This window comes from Lotus japonicus, chromosome 2 (genome assembly GCF_012489685.1).
Source record: "Lotus japonicus ecotype B-129 chromosome 2, LjGifu_v1.2".
Taxonomy (NCBI): domain Eukaryota; kingdom Viridiplantae; phylum Streptophyta; class Magnoliopsida; order Fabales; family Fabaceae; genus Lotus; species Lotus japonicus.
In genome coordinates this window covers 91,809,203-91,827,679 of record NC_080042.1, presented here as the reverse complement: position 1 = coordinate 91,827,679, position 18,477 = coordinate 91,809,203, and the positions used below count along the sequence as shown (strand labels likewise).

Here is an 18,477-nt window from a genome sequence, read left to right as displayed (position 1 = left end):
TGTATTATTTGAAAAAAAATTAAATATATATTTTTGTCTATTATATATTAGTGAAAATAACTTGAGAAGGCATAACAGAGGAAAATAATTACAAAACAAACTAAATAAATTTAAATTTAGTAAATAATGTTTTACACTATTTAATTTTATTTTTTGAAAGAGCTAATAAATTTATGATTTATTATAATTTTAAATTTTTGAATTATTTTTTGTTGATAAAAAACACAAAAATTATGTTATTATTATAACTTATTTGATGATATTAAAAATTTATTATTTAATATAAAATATTTCAAACTTGCATAATTTTTTTCATATAAAAAAATAAATCCATTATTAAATTATTAAACTAACATAATGCTAATTATTAAAATAGATAATAAATTTGAGTATGTATTATTTAACATAAAGAAAACTCTAAATTTTCTCAAGATAATTATTTTTAATTTTATAATACTTATAATTAAAAATTATTTAATTCATTTAAAATATATTAATTTTTATATAATGTTAAAAAATATAATAAATAAACCCGTGCAACGCACGGGTGTTATGTCTAGTGATAATTGAAAGAGAGATGAAATTTGTCTAACTTTAAAAGTGAAAGGTCTTTATTAGCTAAACAAAATTATAATGACAAAAGTTACATATAATCTAAACTAAAGGGGGAAAATGCAATTGAGGCTAAAAAAATTACATGGTTTTATATTTCTTTACATGTATTAATTATATAAATTATGACAGACTAAATCCATTGTCAAATTCATAGTAGAAGTTGTGTAGTGACTTTGAAGTTTTCCCAGTTTTGATATAATATTTTGATTCGTTGGGATGCATAGGCAAGCATGGAATGGAGCCATGGACATTCATCTGGCCAGATAAGACAATGTGGGTAGATTATGAGCCCCTAAAATAACTATTTAAGTATTTTTTTCTATCTCAACTAACATTTGATTTTTGATTTTTTTTAGTTTGAACTCATGTCACATTAGATTAGATAATAGAAAAGTGAACTATGTGTTATCAACTTTAAGGAATACCGAAAAAATATATTACACCCTTTAAGGGATTGATTCCTAGATATTTTTCTCCTCAATCCATAAGTCATACAGCTCTTAGCGGTATTAAGCGAAAGTAATTTTTTTAAATGAAACTAGAATTTCTAAAAATATAATTTAATTGGCAATAAAATATGGGATATTCCTTAATAATGCCGGCAGTGCATAAGACCATAAGTTGATTTGAACAAAGTGGGACTGATTTGGTTGAATGTTGAGAGCAGACATGGAAACCGACACACACCTTCCTACATACGATCCTCTCTCCCACGTTGCCCGCAGAGACCTCTCTCGTCTGAAATCAGCCCAGAAAGTTGTCCATCTCATCCCTCTTCTCGTTCTTCTCTGCGCCATCATCCTCTGGTTCTTCTCTTCCCCTGCTTCTCTCTCACGCCACCACTAACCACCACCACCACAAGGTTCTCTGTCCTTTCAATCTCAACCTTTTTTTTCAATAATTTTCCATCAGAGTTGTTAACTGATCTAATTTCTACACTTATTATATTCCAGATTGATGGATGAACGATTCAGCATCTATTGACTTTTGTTGTCACCATCTAAAGAGTCTCAGCAAGTTAACAAGACCAAGTCAAGTGTTATCCGATCTTGTCAAATAGCTCGGATGAACCAATTTGATCGGAAACAAAGATATTTGTTGCGTGCCTACCACTACCAGCGCTGAAATCTACTTAGGAATTTTATCAAATCTTGTATTAGCAAATTTCTTTTACCTTTCTTGATTCAGAAGCCCTCTTCAATTTTTTATTATATTACACCTTTATTTATTTTGCTATATTAGAAGAAAAACTCATATTTTAAGTGTATCACATTTTAGAGATGTTGCTACAAATTCTTGACCTTAGACTACATAATTACACAAACCTTAGGTGATACTACTATTAAATGTGTTTAGATACCGAGTGCAACATAAACAGATTTTCATTTCAATCCAAACAATAACATAGTCTTCGACAATGGGTAATAAGTCATTTTTTGGCAATCCAATCTGTTCAGGTAGTGAACCTTAGAAGATCGAGCTAGCTAGAATAAGAACTCTCTAACTTAGCCTTAGTTGCAAGAGTGAGCATGTCTATTCTCTACGTTGTAGCCCCTCTTAGCTCTAAGCATTAATTACGTAATAGAACAGATACAAATTTGTTCCATTTAGAATCCATGATCAGGGCCCTAAGTAACCGCATATTGCTGATAAGACAATTTGGAGATCACCTTGGTCAGCCGGGTATCGCACCACGATCATCAGACGGGACACATTCATTAGGCAAAATAAAGGTAAAAATCGATACAGAAATACTGGCTGATGTTGTCCTAATTTATGTCTAAAATTTTTCAATACTAGGCAATACCCTATTGCAATAGTGAACACAAGAATTTCTCTTTTACATAATGCTGTATACACATATATACTAGAGGGATGAATTGAGCAGTAATAAAACTCATTATCCCTTGACAACATCCTCTTTCATGCTGCCAGCCCTGCTTTTCTTCTTTATAGACTCTCACATGTAAAATTTGTATGCTCCAGCATCGGTCCTAGCTTGACTAGCTTAGGCAAGACAATGTTGTTCCTAACAGAACACACCAATGGGTTCCCCCACTGCAAAACGGAACCCACAAGGTATGCACGCACAGTTAGTGGAAACACTCGAGACCATCTTTCAGAGCCATAGGACATCAAAGCTCCTTCCACAGAAGAAGGGTCTTCAGACTTGATGGCTAAGGCGAGCTTTTTAGCGAGAACCACTGCATCCTCGAGCGCACAACAAGCTCCTTGGCCGAGATTCGGAGTCATTGGGTGCCACGCGTCTCCAACCACCACAACCCTGCCTGCAGAAGCAGGTGGAGTTATGGATGGCCAAAGCCATCGATCCGCCAATGGAGTCCTAATGATAGTGTCATCTGGTGTAGAATCCATTATGTTTAATAGCTCTGAAGACCAGTTCCTGACTAGTTCCTTAGCTTGATTCTTGAGCACTGATGCATCTGTTATTTTTGGACCTACATTCAACTCAATTATTTTCAATAACAGCATTGGCAAAATAAAATGATGGCATATGATTAGCATGTTTGGATCAACTTCTATTTTCTAACAACCAGAAGCTACTCATAGAAGTTTTCCCCCAAAAAACTGATTGCGGTTTCAGAATCAATTGTGGAAAGTTTCCAAACATACACATATCATGTAAAGTAACTTATGCAGCCATTGTAAACTGAGTTATTTAACCATGTTTGGGGTTTTTATTAAGAACCTGGAGATGGACTGTTGAAGCAGATAAACCAGTAAACTTTGGTTGGAGAAACAGGAACATATCCAGCACGTAACCCTCTTCCATAGATGTAGTTCACTCTTGGTCCAAAAGGTTGTCCATCTGGGTAAGATGCAAGTCCACGGAAAGCACAGTGACCAGCATACTTAGGCTCAGGAAACCCCATCCACTTGGCTATTGGTGATCGAATCCCATCACACCCTATCACAATCTAATTTTACATGAAATTCGATTGTTAACACTTTTGAGGATTAGACATGATTGGACTTGACACTAAGATTTCAATCACACCACATCATAGTTAAGCTAATTAAGTCACAGTGAATTACCTTTGCAAGCAGCTTAGATCCATCAACCAGTTCCAATAAGGTATCCCCGTTTGGAGTTGCTTCAATGCTTGCTAGCCGTGAAGAATATTGAATCGTATCCTGAGGGAGGTGACCAGCCAAGGTTTCCAAGAGTACTCTCCTCTCCACTGCACGCACCTCTTGGCTGCAGGATAGCCCTTATACATTTGATAAATATTCGTTCACTTATAGAACAATTAAGTGTTTGTATGTTCTCAGTTTGCATGTGATTTCACAATATCCCAACGCATAAGTGAAGGAATATGATTTTATAGCTTTGAGTTCAACATGAATTGGCATTGAGTTTAATGGGAATACAAACGCACGCTAATGTGCATAGACATAGACAAAAGCAATGTCAAAATAAAATCAAAGAGGAAACCATGTGGTCATGAGCCAACTACTACAACAACTTAAACTATTAAGTCACTTAGTTAAACCATATCCTTAGTGTGTGTTTGGTTCCACATTTCGGAGTCTTAGAATCAATTCTCATTGACTAGAATTACGCCTAGGTAGCTATACAGATTTTGACTATTGTGTAAGAGTTGATTTTAGTCCCAAAATCAATTCTGAAAATAATGATGGAAATATGTTTGGCTGAGTGGTGGGCACCAAAGCCAATGTTGCAGTTCTACTAAAATACTACAGTATGGGGCTTCTTGGTAGAATTGGTTTTGGATTCATAATTGTTCTTCAAATGCTAAACCAAACACACTATTAGTCATAGGGAGTCTAATACCATGTAATGAACCAACTATTTTAACAACTTAACCTATTAATTGAAGGTAATTGAATGGTTTTCTATTATATATGCAAGACTATCCTATGATCCTATCCATACAGCAAAGACCATACCTTTGATCCTCTTCTTTGAAATTGAAGGAGCGTAGTTCCCTCCCGTCCTCGGTTTTCACCACCATCCTGCACAGCTGATATTATAACCAGATCAAGCTCTGCCAGTTTAGACATTAAAGCAAAGGATGAAAACATGACTCTACCCTTGAATTTCCAAGAATTGAGGTCTAAGTTCATTAGCTACTCCGATTGCATCAAGCACCCTCCACCCGTTCTTCATAAGGGTGAGTGAAGTTCCACCGGTTCGAAGAGACTCTGCCTGTTCCAGCACCAGGGACCGAACCCCAAGCCTAACCCATTCATTCAACAAACACATGAGTGGATGATAGATATATAAATGCTAAAGCACATATCACAGTGAAGAATAATGGAAGAGCCTTTCCAACCTGTGAAGTGATAGAGCAGTTGCGAGTCCTGCGATTCCACCACCCACGATGACTACATGTTCTTTTCTGACCTCAGATTGAGCCTTGATGATGATGGGTTTGGAACTTCTCCTTCTCCGGGCTCCATTTCCATAACGAAAATGATCATTGTGCATGAGAAATGTTGAGGCAGGAGATTTCAGAAAAACAAAAGACGAGGTTGTCGTTGTTGTTGTAGCCATGGTTGTGTGTTCAATTTTGTTGCTATTGATGTTAGCTACGCGGGGATATACAGTTGACTAGTTGAGACAGTGTCTTCCTGTGTGTTCAGCTTTCAGCCATAGAAACTTATGGTGGGTAACATCTTTTGAAACAAGGAGTGACCCAATGTAAAAACATGTACCAAATTCTTCAAATACTTTCTGAAAAATTTAGACATTGACATATTTATTGAAACTATCCTAAGAATATATATATATATATATATATATATATATATATATATGCATTTTTAGTATTGTACTCTTGAAATTTAGATCAGAACTTTCTTCTAGTAAATTATCATTATTTTTGCAACAAATGTAGGGTAAGTGTTCTATATACCATAAACATCATTTAACTCACTTTATTGTCAAGTAAGTGTTTCGATATTTATGTCACTTGAAATCATTTGTCCACTTGTTTCAATAGTAGTATCAAGTGTAAATATACATGTACTTGATGTCAATTGCGTAAGTATTTCAAATTTATATCGAAACTAGGTACATACTGCGTACCTTCCTCCTAATTGGCGGTTAACAAGAATCGAAGGCTCAACCAGGCTAATTCTACAAATTCATGAATGGAAACATACCATTCATGCAGTATGAGTATCCTAGAGAGGGATTTGGATCTCTCCAGCTGCTGGAGAGTCCAACAGTGTATATCACACTTAAAAAAATTTAGTATTTAAATTACTTTTTTCAACTTAACACATCTCAATCATTAATTATTTTGATCTATGGCTATAAATGAGCCGTAAAGGCTGGAGAGGATTTTGGGCTGGAGAGAGTTCCACATTTTTATTTTTCTGTTTGGATGCTCCTTGGGCCTTTAGTTTTTTTTTTTGGTCATCATCATGGAAATATACACCTTGGGAAAAAAAAATAATAGTATCCCAGGCACGTTGGCAGGCGCAGGTTAGCGTGTTCTGCTACTGTACGCACAAGCAAGGCATCAATGGAAGAGGGAGGGAAATTTTGAGAAGAACAAGAGTAGATAGAGAGTGTTGTAGTTTGGGTAGAGAGAAAAAGAAGAGAAGAGAATTTGAGGGAAATGGAAAGTAGCAGTGAGAGTGAGAGGGATGGAATCGGAATTCGAATCGAGAATCCATTTACTTTGAAGGTAGGTCAAGTGTTCACTGGTTTTGGAATCGGTTGTGGAGTTGGAATCGGCGTTGGACGCCCTTTAAATTTAGGTACTACTTTCTTCTTCTTCTTCTTCTTCTTCTTCTTCGCTATTCTCTGTCATTTCATCAACAAATGGATTTGGGACGCTTCTTCAAACCCAAAACCCCTCAAACTTCTCTTCCTAAACCATGTATTTCTAATTTCTAATTTGTTTTTTTTCTCTCTTCATTTTTCTATGCTTTTATCATATACATTTGTCTCTGATTTTCTATTCATTTTGTGTAGGTGCAATTCCGATGTTGAATGAGGTAATGAGTGCCACTAGGGGTGCAACCGATGCTTTTTCTGGGGTTTCCAGGCATGTTAATTCTTCTGTAAGTCATAAATCACATTTTTCCTATTCAAACTATGTTTGTTTTTTTTTGTCTGGGATTTAATGAAATAATTGTTTCTCATTTTTGTTGTACAGTTGAAGAAGTTTGGAGCTAAGAATATCGAAGTAGGGATTGGATGTGGTGTTGGTTTCGGTCATGGTTTTGGAGCTGGTATATACCATATTTTGTTCAGTATATTTCTCAAATCGGTACCAAATAATATAATGTGTCTGCGTTTTGTGAATTTTATGCCGATTGGATTTTAGTTACATATAGCTATCCGCCCATGATATGGTAATCGTGCCATGAGTCCCATTTTTTGTGTCCTTAAATTTGATAATCATCCCATGACTCCCATTTTTACTTGTTAGATTCATGATGTTCTTTATGTTGCTCTATGTCCCGGTAACTGCAAGCTTGCAAGTAATGAGTTTTCAAAGTATCAGTCTGTAACTCTGTATGTTGTGCCACCATTTGCAATGTTTCTACCTTTAAGGCTCATTTGGTGGTCAATGTGATTAAGACAGATAGGATAAAAGAGTTAGATAAGAGTACAAGAGGATATGACTTATGAGCATGATCATCTCTTATCCTATCCAATGGTTGACATATTCGCTAAGTGGTGCATTTGGGATCTTAACATATTTATATTTCAACTTTCATCATTTTATATGCTCAGAATTCATGCAAGTGCTTGATTCTTTACTCTAGCTGTCCTATATCATATGCCACGCATACATCTTTTTAGTGTTAGTTGTGCAATCCATGAAACTTCCATTAAATTACAGTTTATAAAGAATAAATGGACTATTGCTCACTGCATGCCCCTGTTAAGCTGTGATATAATATGCGAAGCACATGAGAAGGATTTATATTTAAAAACTGTATTGTAAGCCTATACATTCTGATGCATTGTACAGCAAAGTAGAAATAATGTGGAAGCAGAAGACATTGCCAGGAATTGGCATTGTGCCTAAACCTCTGGGTGCTGTGAAATCTAGTGTTGATCTTGCATGAATCTTAGTTATCATTATTATGCATTCCTGGCCATATTCTATTTGTCACTTGATATGGGTGGATTCATTATTTGAATATTTCAGTTGACTAAGAATTCCCATGTTTTATGCACATTCTTCAGTTGACAGCTTGACTTTGATTGATTTATGACAGGCCTTGCTGTGAAACCAGGGGTGTTGAATCAAATTCAATCTTGTGTTGCAGTATGTGAAATTTTCTCTCTTTTAAAAGTATAGTATTTTATTCTCTGCCTTTTTATGCATCTCATTTTTATATTGATTTTGCTAGGTAGCAGTCACAAAGATGATGATGAAGTTTGGACTTACTCCCAGTCTACCCTTTAGTCAGAGTGCAATTCCAGCATCCTTGCAAAGTGCCACAGGCACATTCAACACAAACAAAATTTCTGCAGGAAGCATGGTGCAGTTGGCAACTAGATCAACTGATCACATATCTCAAAGTCCAGCAGGGTCTCAGCCTGTGCAGATTGGTTCTGCTTTTGAAAATACTGCATTAAAAGGCACCTCAGTTGACTCTGCATTAAAAGGCACCTCAGTTGACTCTGCATTTGGCAGCCGGACTGAGAAGGTCCTTAACAATTTTCTGCAAAGCCCAGTGTTGAAGGGAGAAGGAGGCGGATCTGATGAAGCAGTATGCACTCATTTTCATATATAGCAATTTGATGTTATCATGCCTTTTCTCCTATTCATCAGAGCCTGTTGATTTGTTTTTTAATAATCTTTTGTTAACTTCTGAAAATGCCTTCTAACCCAGTTTCACCTAGACTTTATTCTTCTTACAAGTGTAGATGAAATGAAAGAATTTGCATTTTGTATATAGATAGGCTCTTTTTTTTCCTTAGGGCTACTTGCTAGGGAGTTCAAGACATGGTGTGGAGGTGGGATAGGTAGACTAAAATTGAGGCAAAGCAGCCTCAACGAAATCAAGTAGGACTTGGTATTACTTGAGTTATGGCTTTTGGAAAAAATGCGATTGTTGGGTATTTTTCCAAAAGAATTTGACTCCTCTAAAATGGGAGTGCATGTTATAAGATAAAGGTGTAAGATTATAACTGTGGATCAGAGAATCAATGGTTGAGATTTTAATGACATATGCATGTATTCAATCATAATCTTTGCATTTTATCCTTTGAAGCATATCTCCACACTTTAGAAGAGTTAAATCCTTGCCAAAAGTTGTTCTGTAGAGGAGTTTGTGAAATTCCCAAAAAATCATCAGTACATATGGTGGCTATAACAGCAATACTAGTGGTGGCAATGCTGGTGTGGTGGTGGTGCTGATTGGTAGTGGTACTGTGGAGGAATGAGCGATAAGTGTTGGGGGTAATGGTGTCATATTACATGCTATTCTTCGGTATCAAAGAAAAGGGTTCGACTCATCTAAAGTGAGTGGACTCACTTTACAGGGTAAAGTAAGCATCAAATCATTGATTGAATTATTTTGTTGACTTTATCGAAGTAGGTAATTACTATTAATGGTTATGATGCTTACTTTACCTTCCATGTTTTAGAACTAAAAATGAGGACTAAATACTGTTTGTTCCTATATATATATTTTGGTGATTAACTATGGTATTTTAATGCATAATTTTTTGCGTTTAGATTGTTAATATGATCTTCTTAAGAATGTTGTTCTTGGTTATGAAATGGTTTTTATGATAGAATGTTCATTTCTGTATATCCATTTGTCTCCTCTTTTGTGAATTTTTCTGAGTTAGTGGAATATTGTATGATATTCTGAATCTAATTTCTGAAATACATTTTGTAGGCTAAACGCTTGCAGTCAGAGAACAAAATACTTCAAATGGTAATGTCCATTGTCTAATTAGTAGTATTTTGTAGCCAAGATGTCAAATCATAAATTCATAATTGATAGCAAGTCTCTTTTTACAATATAAATACTGTTAGTTTTTCAATCTGATAACTAGGGTACATATGCTTATTGTTGAACTTTCCAATGGTTTAGTTACTTCAATTACTATTTTTACTACTTAATTAATGAATTATTATTATGGTTTTAGGTTTTGAAACACCAACAAATCATTGAAGAACTTGTGGAGGAAAATGAGAAGCTTCGCCAGATACTAGTGGAGGACCTTAAAGTACCATCCAGCAAGCTTCACGCTAGTCATTCAGGTAGAATGAGAAATACGTTACCATGTACTGATTGTTTTGAGTGCCGAAGAAAACAAAGAAGAAAGTAGTTAAAGAATAGTAATGAACTCATTAAAGTGCTTGCATGCTAATGGGTCTCCGGTCACTGGGATACCCCTTTATTTTCTGTGTTTGTTCCTTCCACTGCATCTGCTCATGGGTTACAAATTACTACAGAAACTTTGAGCATAGGTTCACCTGGCCAGGCACATTAAATCGAATTAGCATTAGCTGACAGGCATTTAGGAATTTTCATGATAGGATTTTTTATCCTTTTACTAGAAAAATCAAGAAATAATTCAGTAAAAGTTTATAGCAAAATTTTAAAGATTGATTTTTCTCTCTGCATGTGTCTCTGCCAAGTTTAGTTGAATTGAAAGTTTGTGTTCTGTCTCTTTGAGGCAAGTATTAGTAAGGCACTGATGGGCTTAAATTTGGTGGGTTTACTAAGCCTAAATATGGAGTTTCTCCCCTCTTGGATGAAAGCTGCCTAAGTGTGGGGCTTCATTGAAATGAGCTATGGCCCAACCCAAGGGCAGAAAACCAGAAACAAACTCACTTGCTATCTGTAGACTAAAAAAAACTCACTTTCTATTTTCTGTTATATTTCTCATTTAATCATTTATTAAATCAATCAAGAAAGAGAGGGCAATAAGTTTTATTTAGGCTTAATTGTACTTTTAGTCCCTCTATACGGTTGATTTATGATTTTGGTCTCCCAATAAAAAAATTCAACCTATTTAGTCACTTAATTTTTTTTAATTGTTATAATCAAGTCTCTACATCACTATTTTATTTTACTTTAAACTCATTCTTTTTCACAAATTGAGTTAATTTAATATTTGTAGACATTTCCCCCCTCTCAACTCAAATGTTCGATTTCAACTAAATATTGAAAAAAACTCATTTTGTTTCTCCTTAAACGCTAAGCTCATTTCTATAAAATTTGTCAAAATTTATTAAATTTTTACTAATATTTTGTTCTGTGAATTATTTATGTTTTATTCATCATAAACTCTATTTTTTTGAAATGAAAAAAAAAGTTTTAAGAACAGAAGATTTGTATTTTGCTATCTACTAAAAAGTAAATAGACTTGATTAACTCGAAAATAAATTAGGGGACTGAAACTAGTCAAATTACATATAATTCAAACTAGAAGATGAAAAGAGTAATTAAAGTTGTTTTTTTCCAATGTCAGTATTAAGTACGATGGATTTTCGGTAGGACTTTTTTTTTGAACTTAAAGCGTTCTCAATTTCGGATATAGACTTTGCTTAAATCAGGACCTCTTATCTGTGTTTGCAGATCGCAACGTTCCTGACTCCAAAAGAGAGAATGATAGTGAAAAAGAGTAGAGCTAATTGAAAAATCTTACGACCTGATGTAGTGATGTGGTATTTATGTACCAAACTAGTAACTTGACAATTACATTTTTTTTACTTTTGAATATTCCATCAATAATTTGGGTTAAAATTGAAAGGTGTTATTATAATCTCAAGCATCGCGATGGAATCAAATGCTGTTTGGTGTGGTACTACATTCTCCCTGTTTATTTTGATCACAAATGAATAAATTCCTTAACTTTTTGCACACACGATGCCTATAGTTATGATTAGCAAAATGTTGGGTGTTAGGTTATGACTCGTGTCAAGAGATTTTATTCTCTCAAAACAAAAGTGAAACATGAGGCCAAGGACGTGCCCTCCTCCTCTAAACTCCAATTGGTATTTTGGGCCTAACATAGAATTTTATTCAACAAAATATACTCCACACTTTCACCTTGTGATTATGACTATCTTTGGATTGCACTCAACTGTGATTCATTAGGTTAACAATGATCGGATTAAATGTGTATTCAAACATGCGCTAATAATATTGTTAGGTTGTCAGAGACCATGTGCACCTGACTTTGTACTTATGTTGATTTTCTGTAGGAAAACCCCACCAATATCTCCCTCTTTTTATTCTGCCACTACCCTTTCTCCCTTTAACCCTTTCTCCAGCACTCAAAAAATTCCAAAGTGCCACCTCCTCCATCTCCAAAAGCAATGTCAACGTCAAAGCATTCTTCTACACGTTCCTCTCTTAACAGCCAGCACTACCTCCACCTAACCTTTTTCTCTCTGCCATTCCACCATCTAATGTAGTTCATCATCTGCTTACCTACTCCATTAAGCATCCTCCTATATCTCTTGAAATCATATTCATATAGGCATGAAAGCCTTCTCAATTAAGAAACATATTCATCTTCAAAGCACAAAACCAATATATCACAGCTCCAGACTAATTAAGTGACTTAAATAGATCCTTGTTATTTCTAGCTATACACACCAACTTCACTAGACAAAGAATCATTGCTTGTATGGTTTCCATTTTGCTTCTACGCCAATGCGAAAGAACACATCCTAACCGCTAACCCATCAAACCTGAAGTAAGATTTTGCCAAGTTATCTCAAAATTGAATTGCATTGAGTTTAACAGAAATTCAAACACACACTGTGTTATTTATATTAACTACAACACTGCCTAGTTTGGAATTACAATGCTGCACTAAATGGAGGTGCAATTGACTCTGATGATTATTGGGTATTTGTATATTTCATATCCTCAAGTCTGAATTTTGTTCCTACCTTGGCTTGGCATTTTTAGTTTACACTGAAAAGTGAAAACCATAAGAACATTGCGAGAACCTTTGGAATAGCAAACAAATAAGAGTTAAATTGTGGTTGTTGTTGCCGCGTTGCGGACAAATGTGGTTGATGTGGACGCAATTAGAGAACTGAATGAACTAGACCAAATAAATATGATAGAAGCAACGTGTCTATGTCATTTATATCATGTTTGGAAATTCTTCTACGGCTGATTCTGTAGCTAAAATCAAGTATGAGGATAAATTATGTGAGTAGTTTCTGATTTTTAATATTGCATCTGAAGAAAAAAGAGCTGATTGCCTAATTCAAACATGGTATATTAGTGAAATTGAAGAATGCAAGAGAAGTAGAAATCACCAAATCTCTCTTATTCAGCAAGCCATGAAATGCTAGAAAGTAAAAACATTAATCACCCCCTGTCTCTCACTAACAAGTCACCAATGATGAATGAAACACTTAATAATCATCAACAGAATATAAAAAACAAGAGAAAAACACAAGTGCAGCTAAAATGGAAAAAGGACAAAAGCTAAACTGCAGAACCCTGTCTGTTCAGCCTATGTAAAAGTTAAATCAAGGACCAACCAACCCTGTCTGAGTTCAACCAAGAAGCACCGCAGAAGCCGCAAAGAATGCTAGCATGATGACCAAGCTGCTTCCATGAACAAATGCGTTGCTTGGGCTTGACGCCACAGGAATTTCAGACGACGGTTCTCCAGCAGACGGTGATGGTGAAGGTGATGTTTCCGGTGAGGAAGAAGATGGAGTAGATGCTGGTGGAGAAGATGTTGATGGACTCAGGCTCGGGCTTGGGCTTTTTCCACCTGCTGCAGGCGAGGGTGATATTGGTTCAGGGGATGACGCAGGGGAAGGGGTGTGTGGTGCCATGGTAGAATGTGTTGGTGCAGGGGAGGGAGTTTGGGCTGTGGACATTGCCATGATAGCCATGGAAATGGCTAGCACGAGCGTGGCACGTGTGAATGCCATGGTTGCACGAGGGAGAAATGGGGTCAAGGTCACTGAGGAAGATGCAGGGGTGGGTGGTTTTGAAGATGAACAGAGTAATGGGGTTTGAGTTGCTTTTGAGATTGATATATAGCAGTAAAGGTTAGAAAAAAGTTAATATTATAATTAAAAAATAAAAAAGAGGAGAAAAGTTAATCATTCTTTATCATGGTGACACTGAAATACGCGAATATTTCAACCAATCAAGGGTGAGGATAAAGTTTTTTTTAAGAGGCATCTTGGTTGGGATACATTGTGTGAGGTCCAACGACACCAATGGAATTGGAATAAGCCATTTGAAATTAACTTTGAGGCATCTTGTATGTTCTCATATGCTAGCAAATTATTACATGATAGCTTACAATTTTGCTGATATCACTTTTTATCGCGTGTCATTGTGTATTTGTGTGTACATAAAAAAGGGACTCATAACTATGCTTTGCAGTTAAGTTAAACGTGTTTTTAGTCACTTAAAACATATTTTCTCTGAAATTCAGCAAGTGTCAAACATCAGATATCTACCCTCCTTAAGCGTTTAATCAAACGTTAGATCTTTGAGCGGTGTATATGAAAAAATGATTTGTAAATCTACTAATTTAGTGTGATCTTAAGAATTAGGAAGAGGCAATAGAGAAAATAATACTTAGTGATAAGAAAATAATGGGAATATAAAGAGAAAGATATGTATAAGTATAAAAAAAAAATTGGACAAAATGTAAGTATAAAATTTGATGTGTGGAACATGTCTTTTACTTTTTTGTTGGGCTTTTGGATAGAATTCATTGCATGATGAATTTTGCAGGCCTGGCCCAAAGGAAAAAAAACAAAACATGAGTATGTTGACCCAAAAAAAATTGGAATGGATAGAAACAGATAAGGAGCTTCGTTAGGTGCTGTTACCTTCCTCTTCTTCCATTTGCAGTGTTCCCATGAAACCTTCCCACTGAGTCAACTCACTCTGTACATAAAACCCTCTTCATCATCATCATGGCTTCTCAAGTTTTTCTTCAGGTTTCTACTCTCACTCTCTCATCTTTACTATTCAATTCAATTTCAAAACTGTTAACATTTTCAACTACTCATTCAAATTGCATTGCATTGCAGCAAGGGTTGTTACTGTTTGCCCCAAACCAATGTTCTCCAACCAAGCTCGGTGTATCTTCTTGCCTCGGTTCTCGTAACTTTCCGTTGATTTCCTCCACCTCAATTTCATGGCGTTGCAACAACCCTCTCTCTGCCAAACCCTCTTTTGTTGTCAGAGCTGACTCCAATGTCGACGCTGCTTCCGACAATGCTGGTGAAGTTCCAGAAGCTGAAGGTAGCGTTGATCAGGTTCCTGAAGATGGAGAAGCAGAACTAGCTTCGGATTCTGAGGTGGAGCAACCCAAGCCCCCTAGAAAGCAACGAGTCAAGCTTGGAGATGTTATGGGGGTAAATTGCTACTTCCTTATCTCAATTTTGTAGTACTGTTATTGATTTTCCTTGTATTCAGATTCTATTTTGAAGGTTAATTGGAATGGTAATATTCAGTGTTTGTATTTGGGGTTGTTCAGGTTTTGGTTTTGAAATGCAATTTTTAAACTACATTGAGATAGAATGATTCTTAGCTTAGCTTAATTTTAAAATGATTTTTGCCCGATTTTCAGAACAATCGTGTTGCTAATTTAACTAGTGAGTGATGGAATGTAAGGGGGGAGAAGATAGATGAAATATAAAAGACATGCTGTTGTTTTTCATGCAGATATTGAATCAGAGGGCAATTGAGGCATCGGAAAGCATGAGGCCGACTCCAGAAATTAGGACTGGAGATGTTGTGGAAATCAAACTGGTAATTTTTTTTTCAGAAGACAAAATATTTTTTAGGAGAACACTTGGCTGAGATGAATTTTATGGTGTTCTATTTTTGTTCCACTTACAGGAAGTTCCTGAGAACAAGCGTAGGTTGTCTATTTATAAAGGTATAGTCATCTCAAGACAAAATGCTGGTATTCACACAACTATTCGAATCCGAAGGATTATTGCTGGCACAGGGGTTGAGATTGTCTTCCCAATGTAAGTCCCCTTCTCCCTCTCTTACCAGAACTTAGTACTTAAAGACTAGTGCTGCTGTCATTTACACCACTGGGCGTTTCTTTTGGCTGAATTATTTCATAGCATTGTGTATCCAGTGTTTTTACTTGTGACAAGGATATAAGATCTTCAAACTCGAAGGTGGAAATTATGGATTGATTCTTCATGGAACATGGTTACTTGTGTTTAAGTTAATTGAACTCCCTGTGAAGACACTGGATGAATAAATATGTGAAAAGGAAATAGATTAGTTGTGTGTTGTGTTGTCATTTTAAAAAGATTTTGATCACTTCCACACACCTATTTTATGTGGTAAAGTTGCAGAAGTTCTGGTACTATTGTTGCCTATTAAAGTCTGAACTGGGCACCTTTTGATAATATAAATTGTGAGGCAATTGATTGATGAGCAGTGACGAGTACAGCTGAAAATAACCTTGTTTTAGAATCCATAGAATCATTTGTGTAAAAGCTCAGTTCATTTCAAGTAACTCTTACAAATTGGATTTACTCATTTTTCATTGGAGGCTAGTAACCTTAAAGAGCATTTCTTCTGTGTATTATTTTACCACCTTTACGGGATATGTGAATCTGATTAGTGGGAACCTGAAAGGTATATAAAAAATGCTGGGAAGTCAGCCTGAATTTAAAGTCTACTGATATCTCCTTCGTCTAAATGAATGGAGGATAAACAAGTGCTGTTCAATACTTCTTTTAGGGTCTATGTAGCATAGTTAGAGTTTATGAAATATGATTTAAGGATCTGAATTTATTTATTCAAGTAAACTAGCCAAACGGTTCACATTACTAAGTTACAAATTGATGCTTAAGACCAAAGTGTTTTTTCATGACAGTGTCTTATATTATGAAGTCTTTACCTGATTTTTCTTGTGAGATACTGTCTGCTATGACACTTGTTTTTCCTGTCACAGTTACTCACCAAACATCAAAGAAATCAAAGTGGTAAACCACCGTAAAGTCAGAAGAGCAAGATTGTACTATTTAAGAGACAAGCTTCCCAGATTCTCCACTTTCAAATGATACGGTTACCACTTCTCATCCTGATCTTCTTCAAAGTAGTTGCTGATATTGCAGGGCCATATTTTGGTTATTTCGTTTTGTTGTGTTGTAGAATATATCATTTTTCTTCCTCTAAATCTATCCTCCGAGAATTGGAAACAAGTGTATGTATGTTGCCCTTGATAATATTTGAAATTTGAAGTGTTCTCCCTTGCATTCCTTGGTATAGGATAGAAAGCCAAGCTCCTAAACAAACATTACTAAATATGACAGTCTAAGGAATGAGCATGTGTATCGATACCAGTTAAGTGCATTGTGAATGTATTTTTTTTTTTATCTCTATCCATAAAAAAAGGTATGTTCATTCTTGGTCTTAAAATGCATGCCAATGTTTGTTTGTATAAGAAATGCTAGCAGCACTTGAACACACTCTTTAACACTTTCCATTTAATTGGTTTATTTTATAAAAAGTATCCAAATGTCTTGACTTTTTTACAAAATAGACCGATCATAAAGTAGTGTGTGGGAGAATATGTTCAGAAGAGTGTGTTGGTAGCACCCATCTTGTTTGTATTGGTGCCTATCCAATTATAACCTTAAAATGTGTCATTCTTATTTTCTAGGGTGTTTTCTTTTACGTGTCTATTTGTCTGGATCAAATATGCTTGCATTTGTGTCTGTAAGCAAAAAATTTGGACAAGATCTGTATTACTTATTTAAAAGTCAGTGATGAAGCTGCCCCTGTCATGTTAGCTTCATTAATTAAAAACATTACTTTCAATTTGATCCTTATTATAAAAGGTCAAGACTTATCCCCCCATCTTTTTGACTTTCTATTTTTTACCAGGTTATTGCTGTTGATTGATTATTTTCACATTTTAGTACAGTCGTAGAGTGTACTTTGCTCTGGGTTTCTTCATTATTAGTGTTTGAACGTTCAACTTGCTTGGCAGATTATTATTATTTTTTTGCTAAGATTGCTTGGCAGATTTGAATGCTCTCTTCCTGTCTCCCCCATCCCTGTTTCCATGGCTGAAATTGAAAAATAGCCCCTATGGCCTATAGATCTTCAATCTCTTTTATTATTAAGAAAGTGCTTCTCTGCTAATTTTGACTTATGAGATAGTGAGATCTTATTTGGATCTTGTGGCCTTAATGAAGGCTTTGTTTGGTTTTTATGTGAGCAGGCATTCGGGCACCTCATAATTACTATCTTGACTTCCGATACACTTAAATGTGAAAGGAAGAAATTATTTCGTTGAGTGAACTAATGTTCACAATGCAAATTCACACCTGGTAACATAGATTTTAATTTACAAGAGGGGGAGGGAAGATTCGGGCAAAGCTTGGGACAAGATTGAAATTTATAGCTCCTCTAATTCTATATTTTTGAATCAAATAAGGACATGATTACAATTCCTCATCTCTTATTCTATATTTATGAACTAAAGTATATAACATGATTAAAATGCTCTATCCTTTGTTTATGAACTCAACAATGGAACTTTGATTAAAACCTTTCCCACTTTTCATCTCATCCATTTCTCCAACAAGATATATAGTTAAATTTTGTTAATGTATATTATATATTTTTCTTATGAACTTGCACATATTTTCCATATTGGGATGCATATTTTGAGCTTTTATATTAATGAAAATTTAATTTTAAATAATTTTCAAAATATATTTATTAATAATTTGTAACATCTCAATCCGATAATTGTCCTTACAATAATATTACAAGTCTTTCGTAAGTTTTGTTCTCATTCACACGTTTATGTTTATTGAGAAAACTTCTTTAGAGGTCATTGATCCATATATATATATATATATAATGCCAATATGCTTAATATTTGAGTTTCTATGA

The 18,477-nt window shown here is 35.2% G+C and overlaps 4 protein-coding genes across 7 annotated transcripts; 2 read left to right on the top strand and 2 right to left on the bottom strand.

Moving 5' to 3' along the window:
* Positions 1-2,212: 2,212 nt before the first annotated feature.
* LOC130741024 (monooxygenase 2-like) lies at positions 2,213-5,291 on the bottom strand. Of its 2 annotated transcripts, XM_057593789.1 has the most exons (6): positions 4,935-5,291; positions 4,692-4,838; positions 4,549-4,614; positions 3,673-3,835; positions 3,326-3,554; positions 2,213-3,074 (listed from the first exon to the last, which is right to left on the bottom strand). In XM_057593789.1, exons 1-6 carry the CDS (start codon positions 5,153-5,155, stop codon positions 2,566-2,568), a joined length of 1,335 nt encoding a protein of 444 aa, XP_057449772.1. In that variant the 5' UTR covers positions 5,156-5,291; the 3' UTR covers positions 2,213-2,565. The 2 variants fall into 2 exon arrangements, with proteins under 2 accessions (XP_057449772.1, XP_057449773.1); XM_057593790.1 differs by lacking the exon at positions 4,935-5,291 and having other exon boundaries at positions 4,549-4,622; positions 4,692-4,833.
* Positions 5,292-6,107: 816 nt separating this feature from the next.
* On the top strand, positions 6,108-11,444 carry LOC130741023 (uncharacterized). Of its 3 annotated transcripts, XM_057593787.1 has the most exons (8): positions 6,108-6,369; positions 6,587-6,675; positions 6,771-6,846; positions 7,846-7,895; positions 7,981-8,343; positions 9,481-9,519; positions 9,734-9,848; positions 11,173-11,444. In XM_057593787.1, exons 1-8 carry the CDS (start codon positions 6,228-6,230, stop codon positions 11,220-11,222), a joined length of 924 nt encoding a protein of 307 aa, XP_057449770.1. In that variant the 5' UTR covers positions 6,108-6,227; the 3' UTR covers positions 11,223-11,444. The 3 variants fall into 3 exon arrangements, with proteins under 3 accessions (XP_057449770.1, XP_057449769.1, XP_057449771.1); XM_057593786.1 differs by lacking the exon at positions 11,173-11,444 and having other exon boundaries at positions 6,110-6,369; positions 9,734-10,063; XM_057593788.1 differs by lacking the exons at positions 6,108-6,369; positions 11,173-11,444 and adding an exon at positions 6,387-6,491 and having other exon boundaries at positions 9,734-10,063.
* A 1,417-nt stretch (positions 11,445-12,861) lies between these two features.
* On the bottom strand, positions 12,862-13,594 carry LOC130741022 (classical arabinogalactan protein 5-like). Its single transcript, XM_057593785.1, has one exon. The coding sequence runs from the start codon at positions 13,503-13,505 to the stop codon at positions 13,119-13,121; it is 387 nt and encodes a 128-aa protein (XP_057449768.1). The 5' UTR covers positions 13,506-13,594; the 3' UTR covers positions 12,862-13,118.
* Positions 13,595-14,374: 780 nt separating this feature from the next.
* On the top strand, positions 14,375-16,974 carry LOC130741021 (50S ribosomal protein L19-1, chloroplastic). The gene is made up of 5 exons (XM_057593784.1): positions 14,375-14,534; positions 14,628-14,954; positions 15,265-15,351; positions 15,442-15,575; positions 16,523-16,974. Exons 1-5 carry the CDS (start codon positions 14,511-14,513, stop codon positions 16,629-16,631), a joined length of 681 nt encoding a protein of 226 aa, XP_057449767.1. The 5' UTR covers positions 14,375-14,510; the 3' UTR covers positions 16,632-16,974.
* The last annotated feature ends 1,503 nt before the right edge of the window (positions 16,975-18,477 follow it).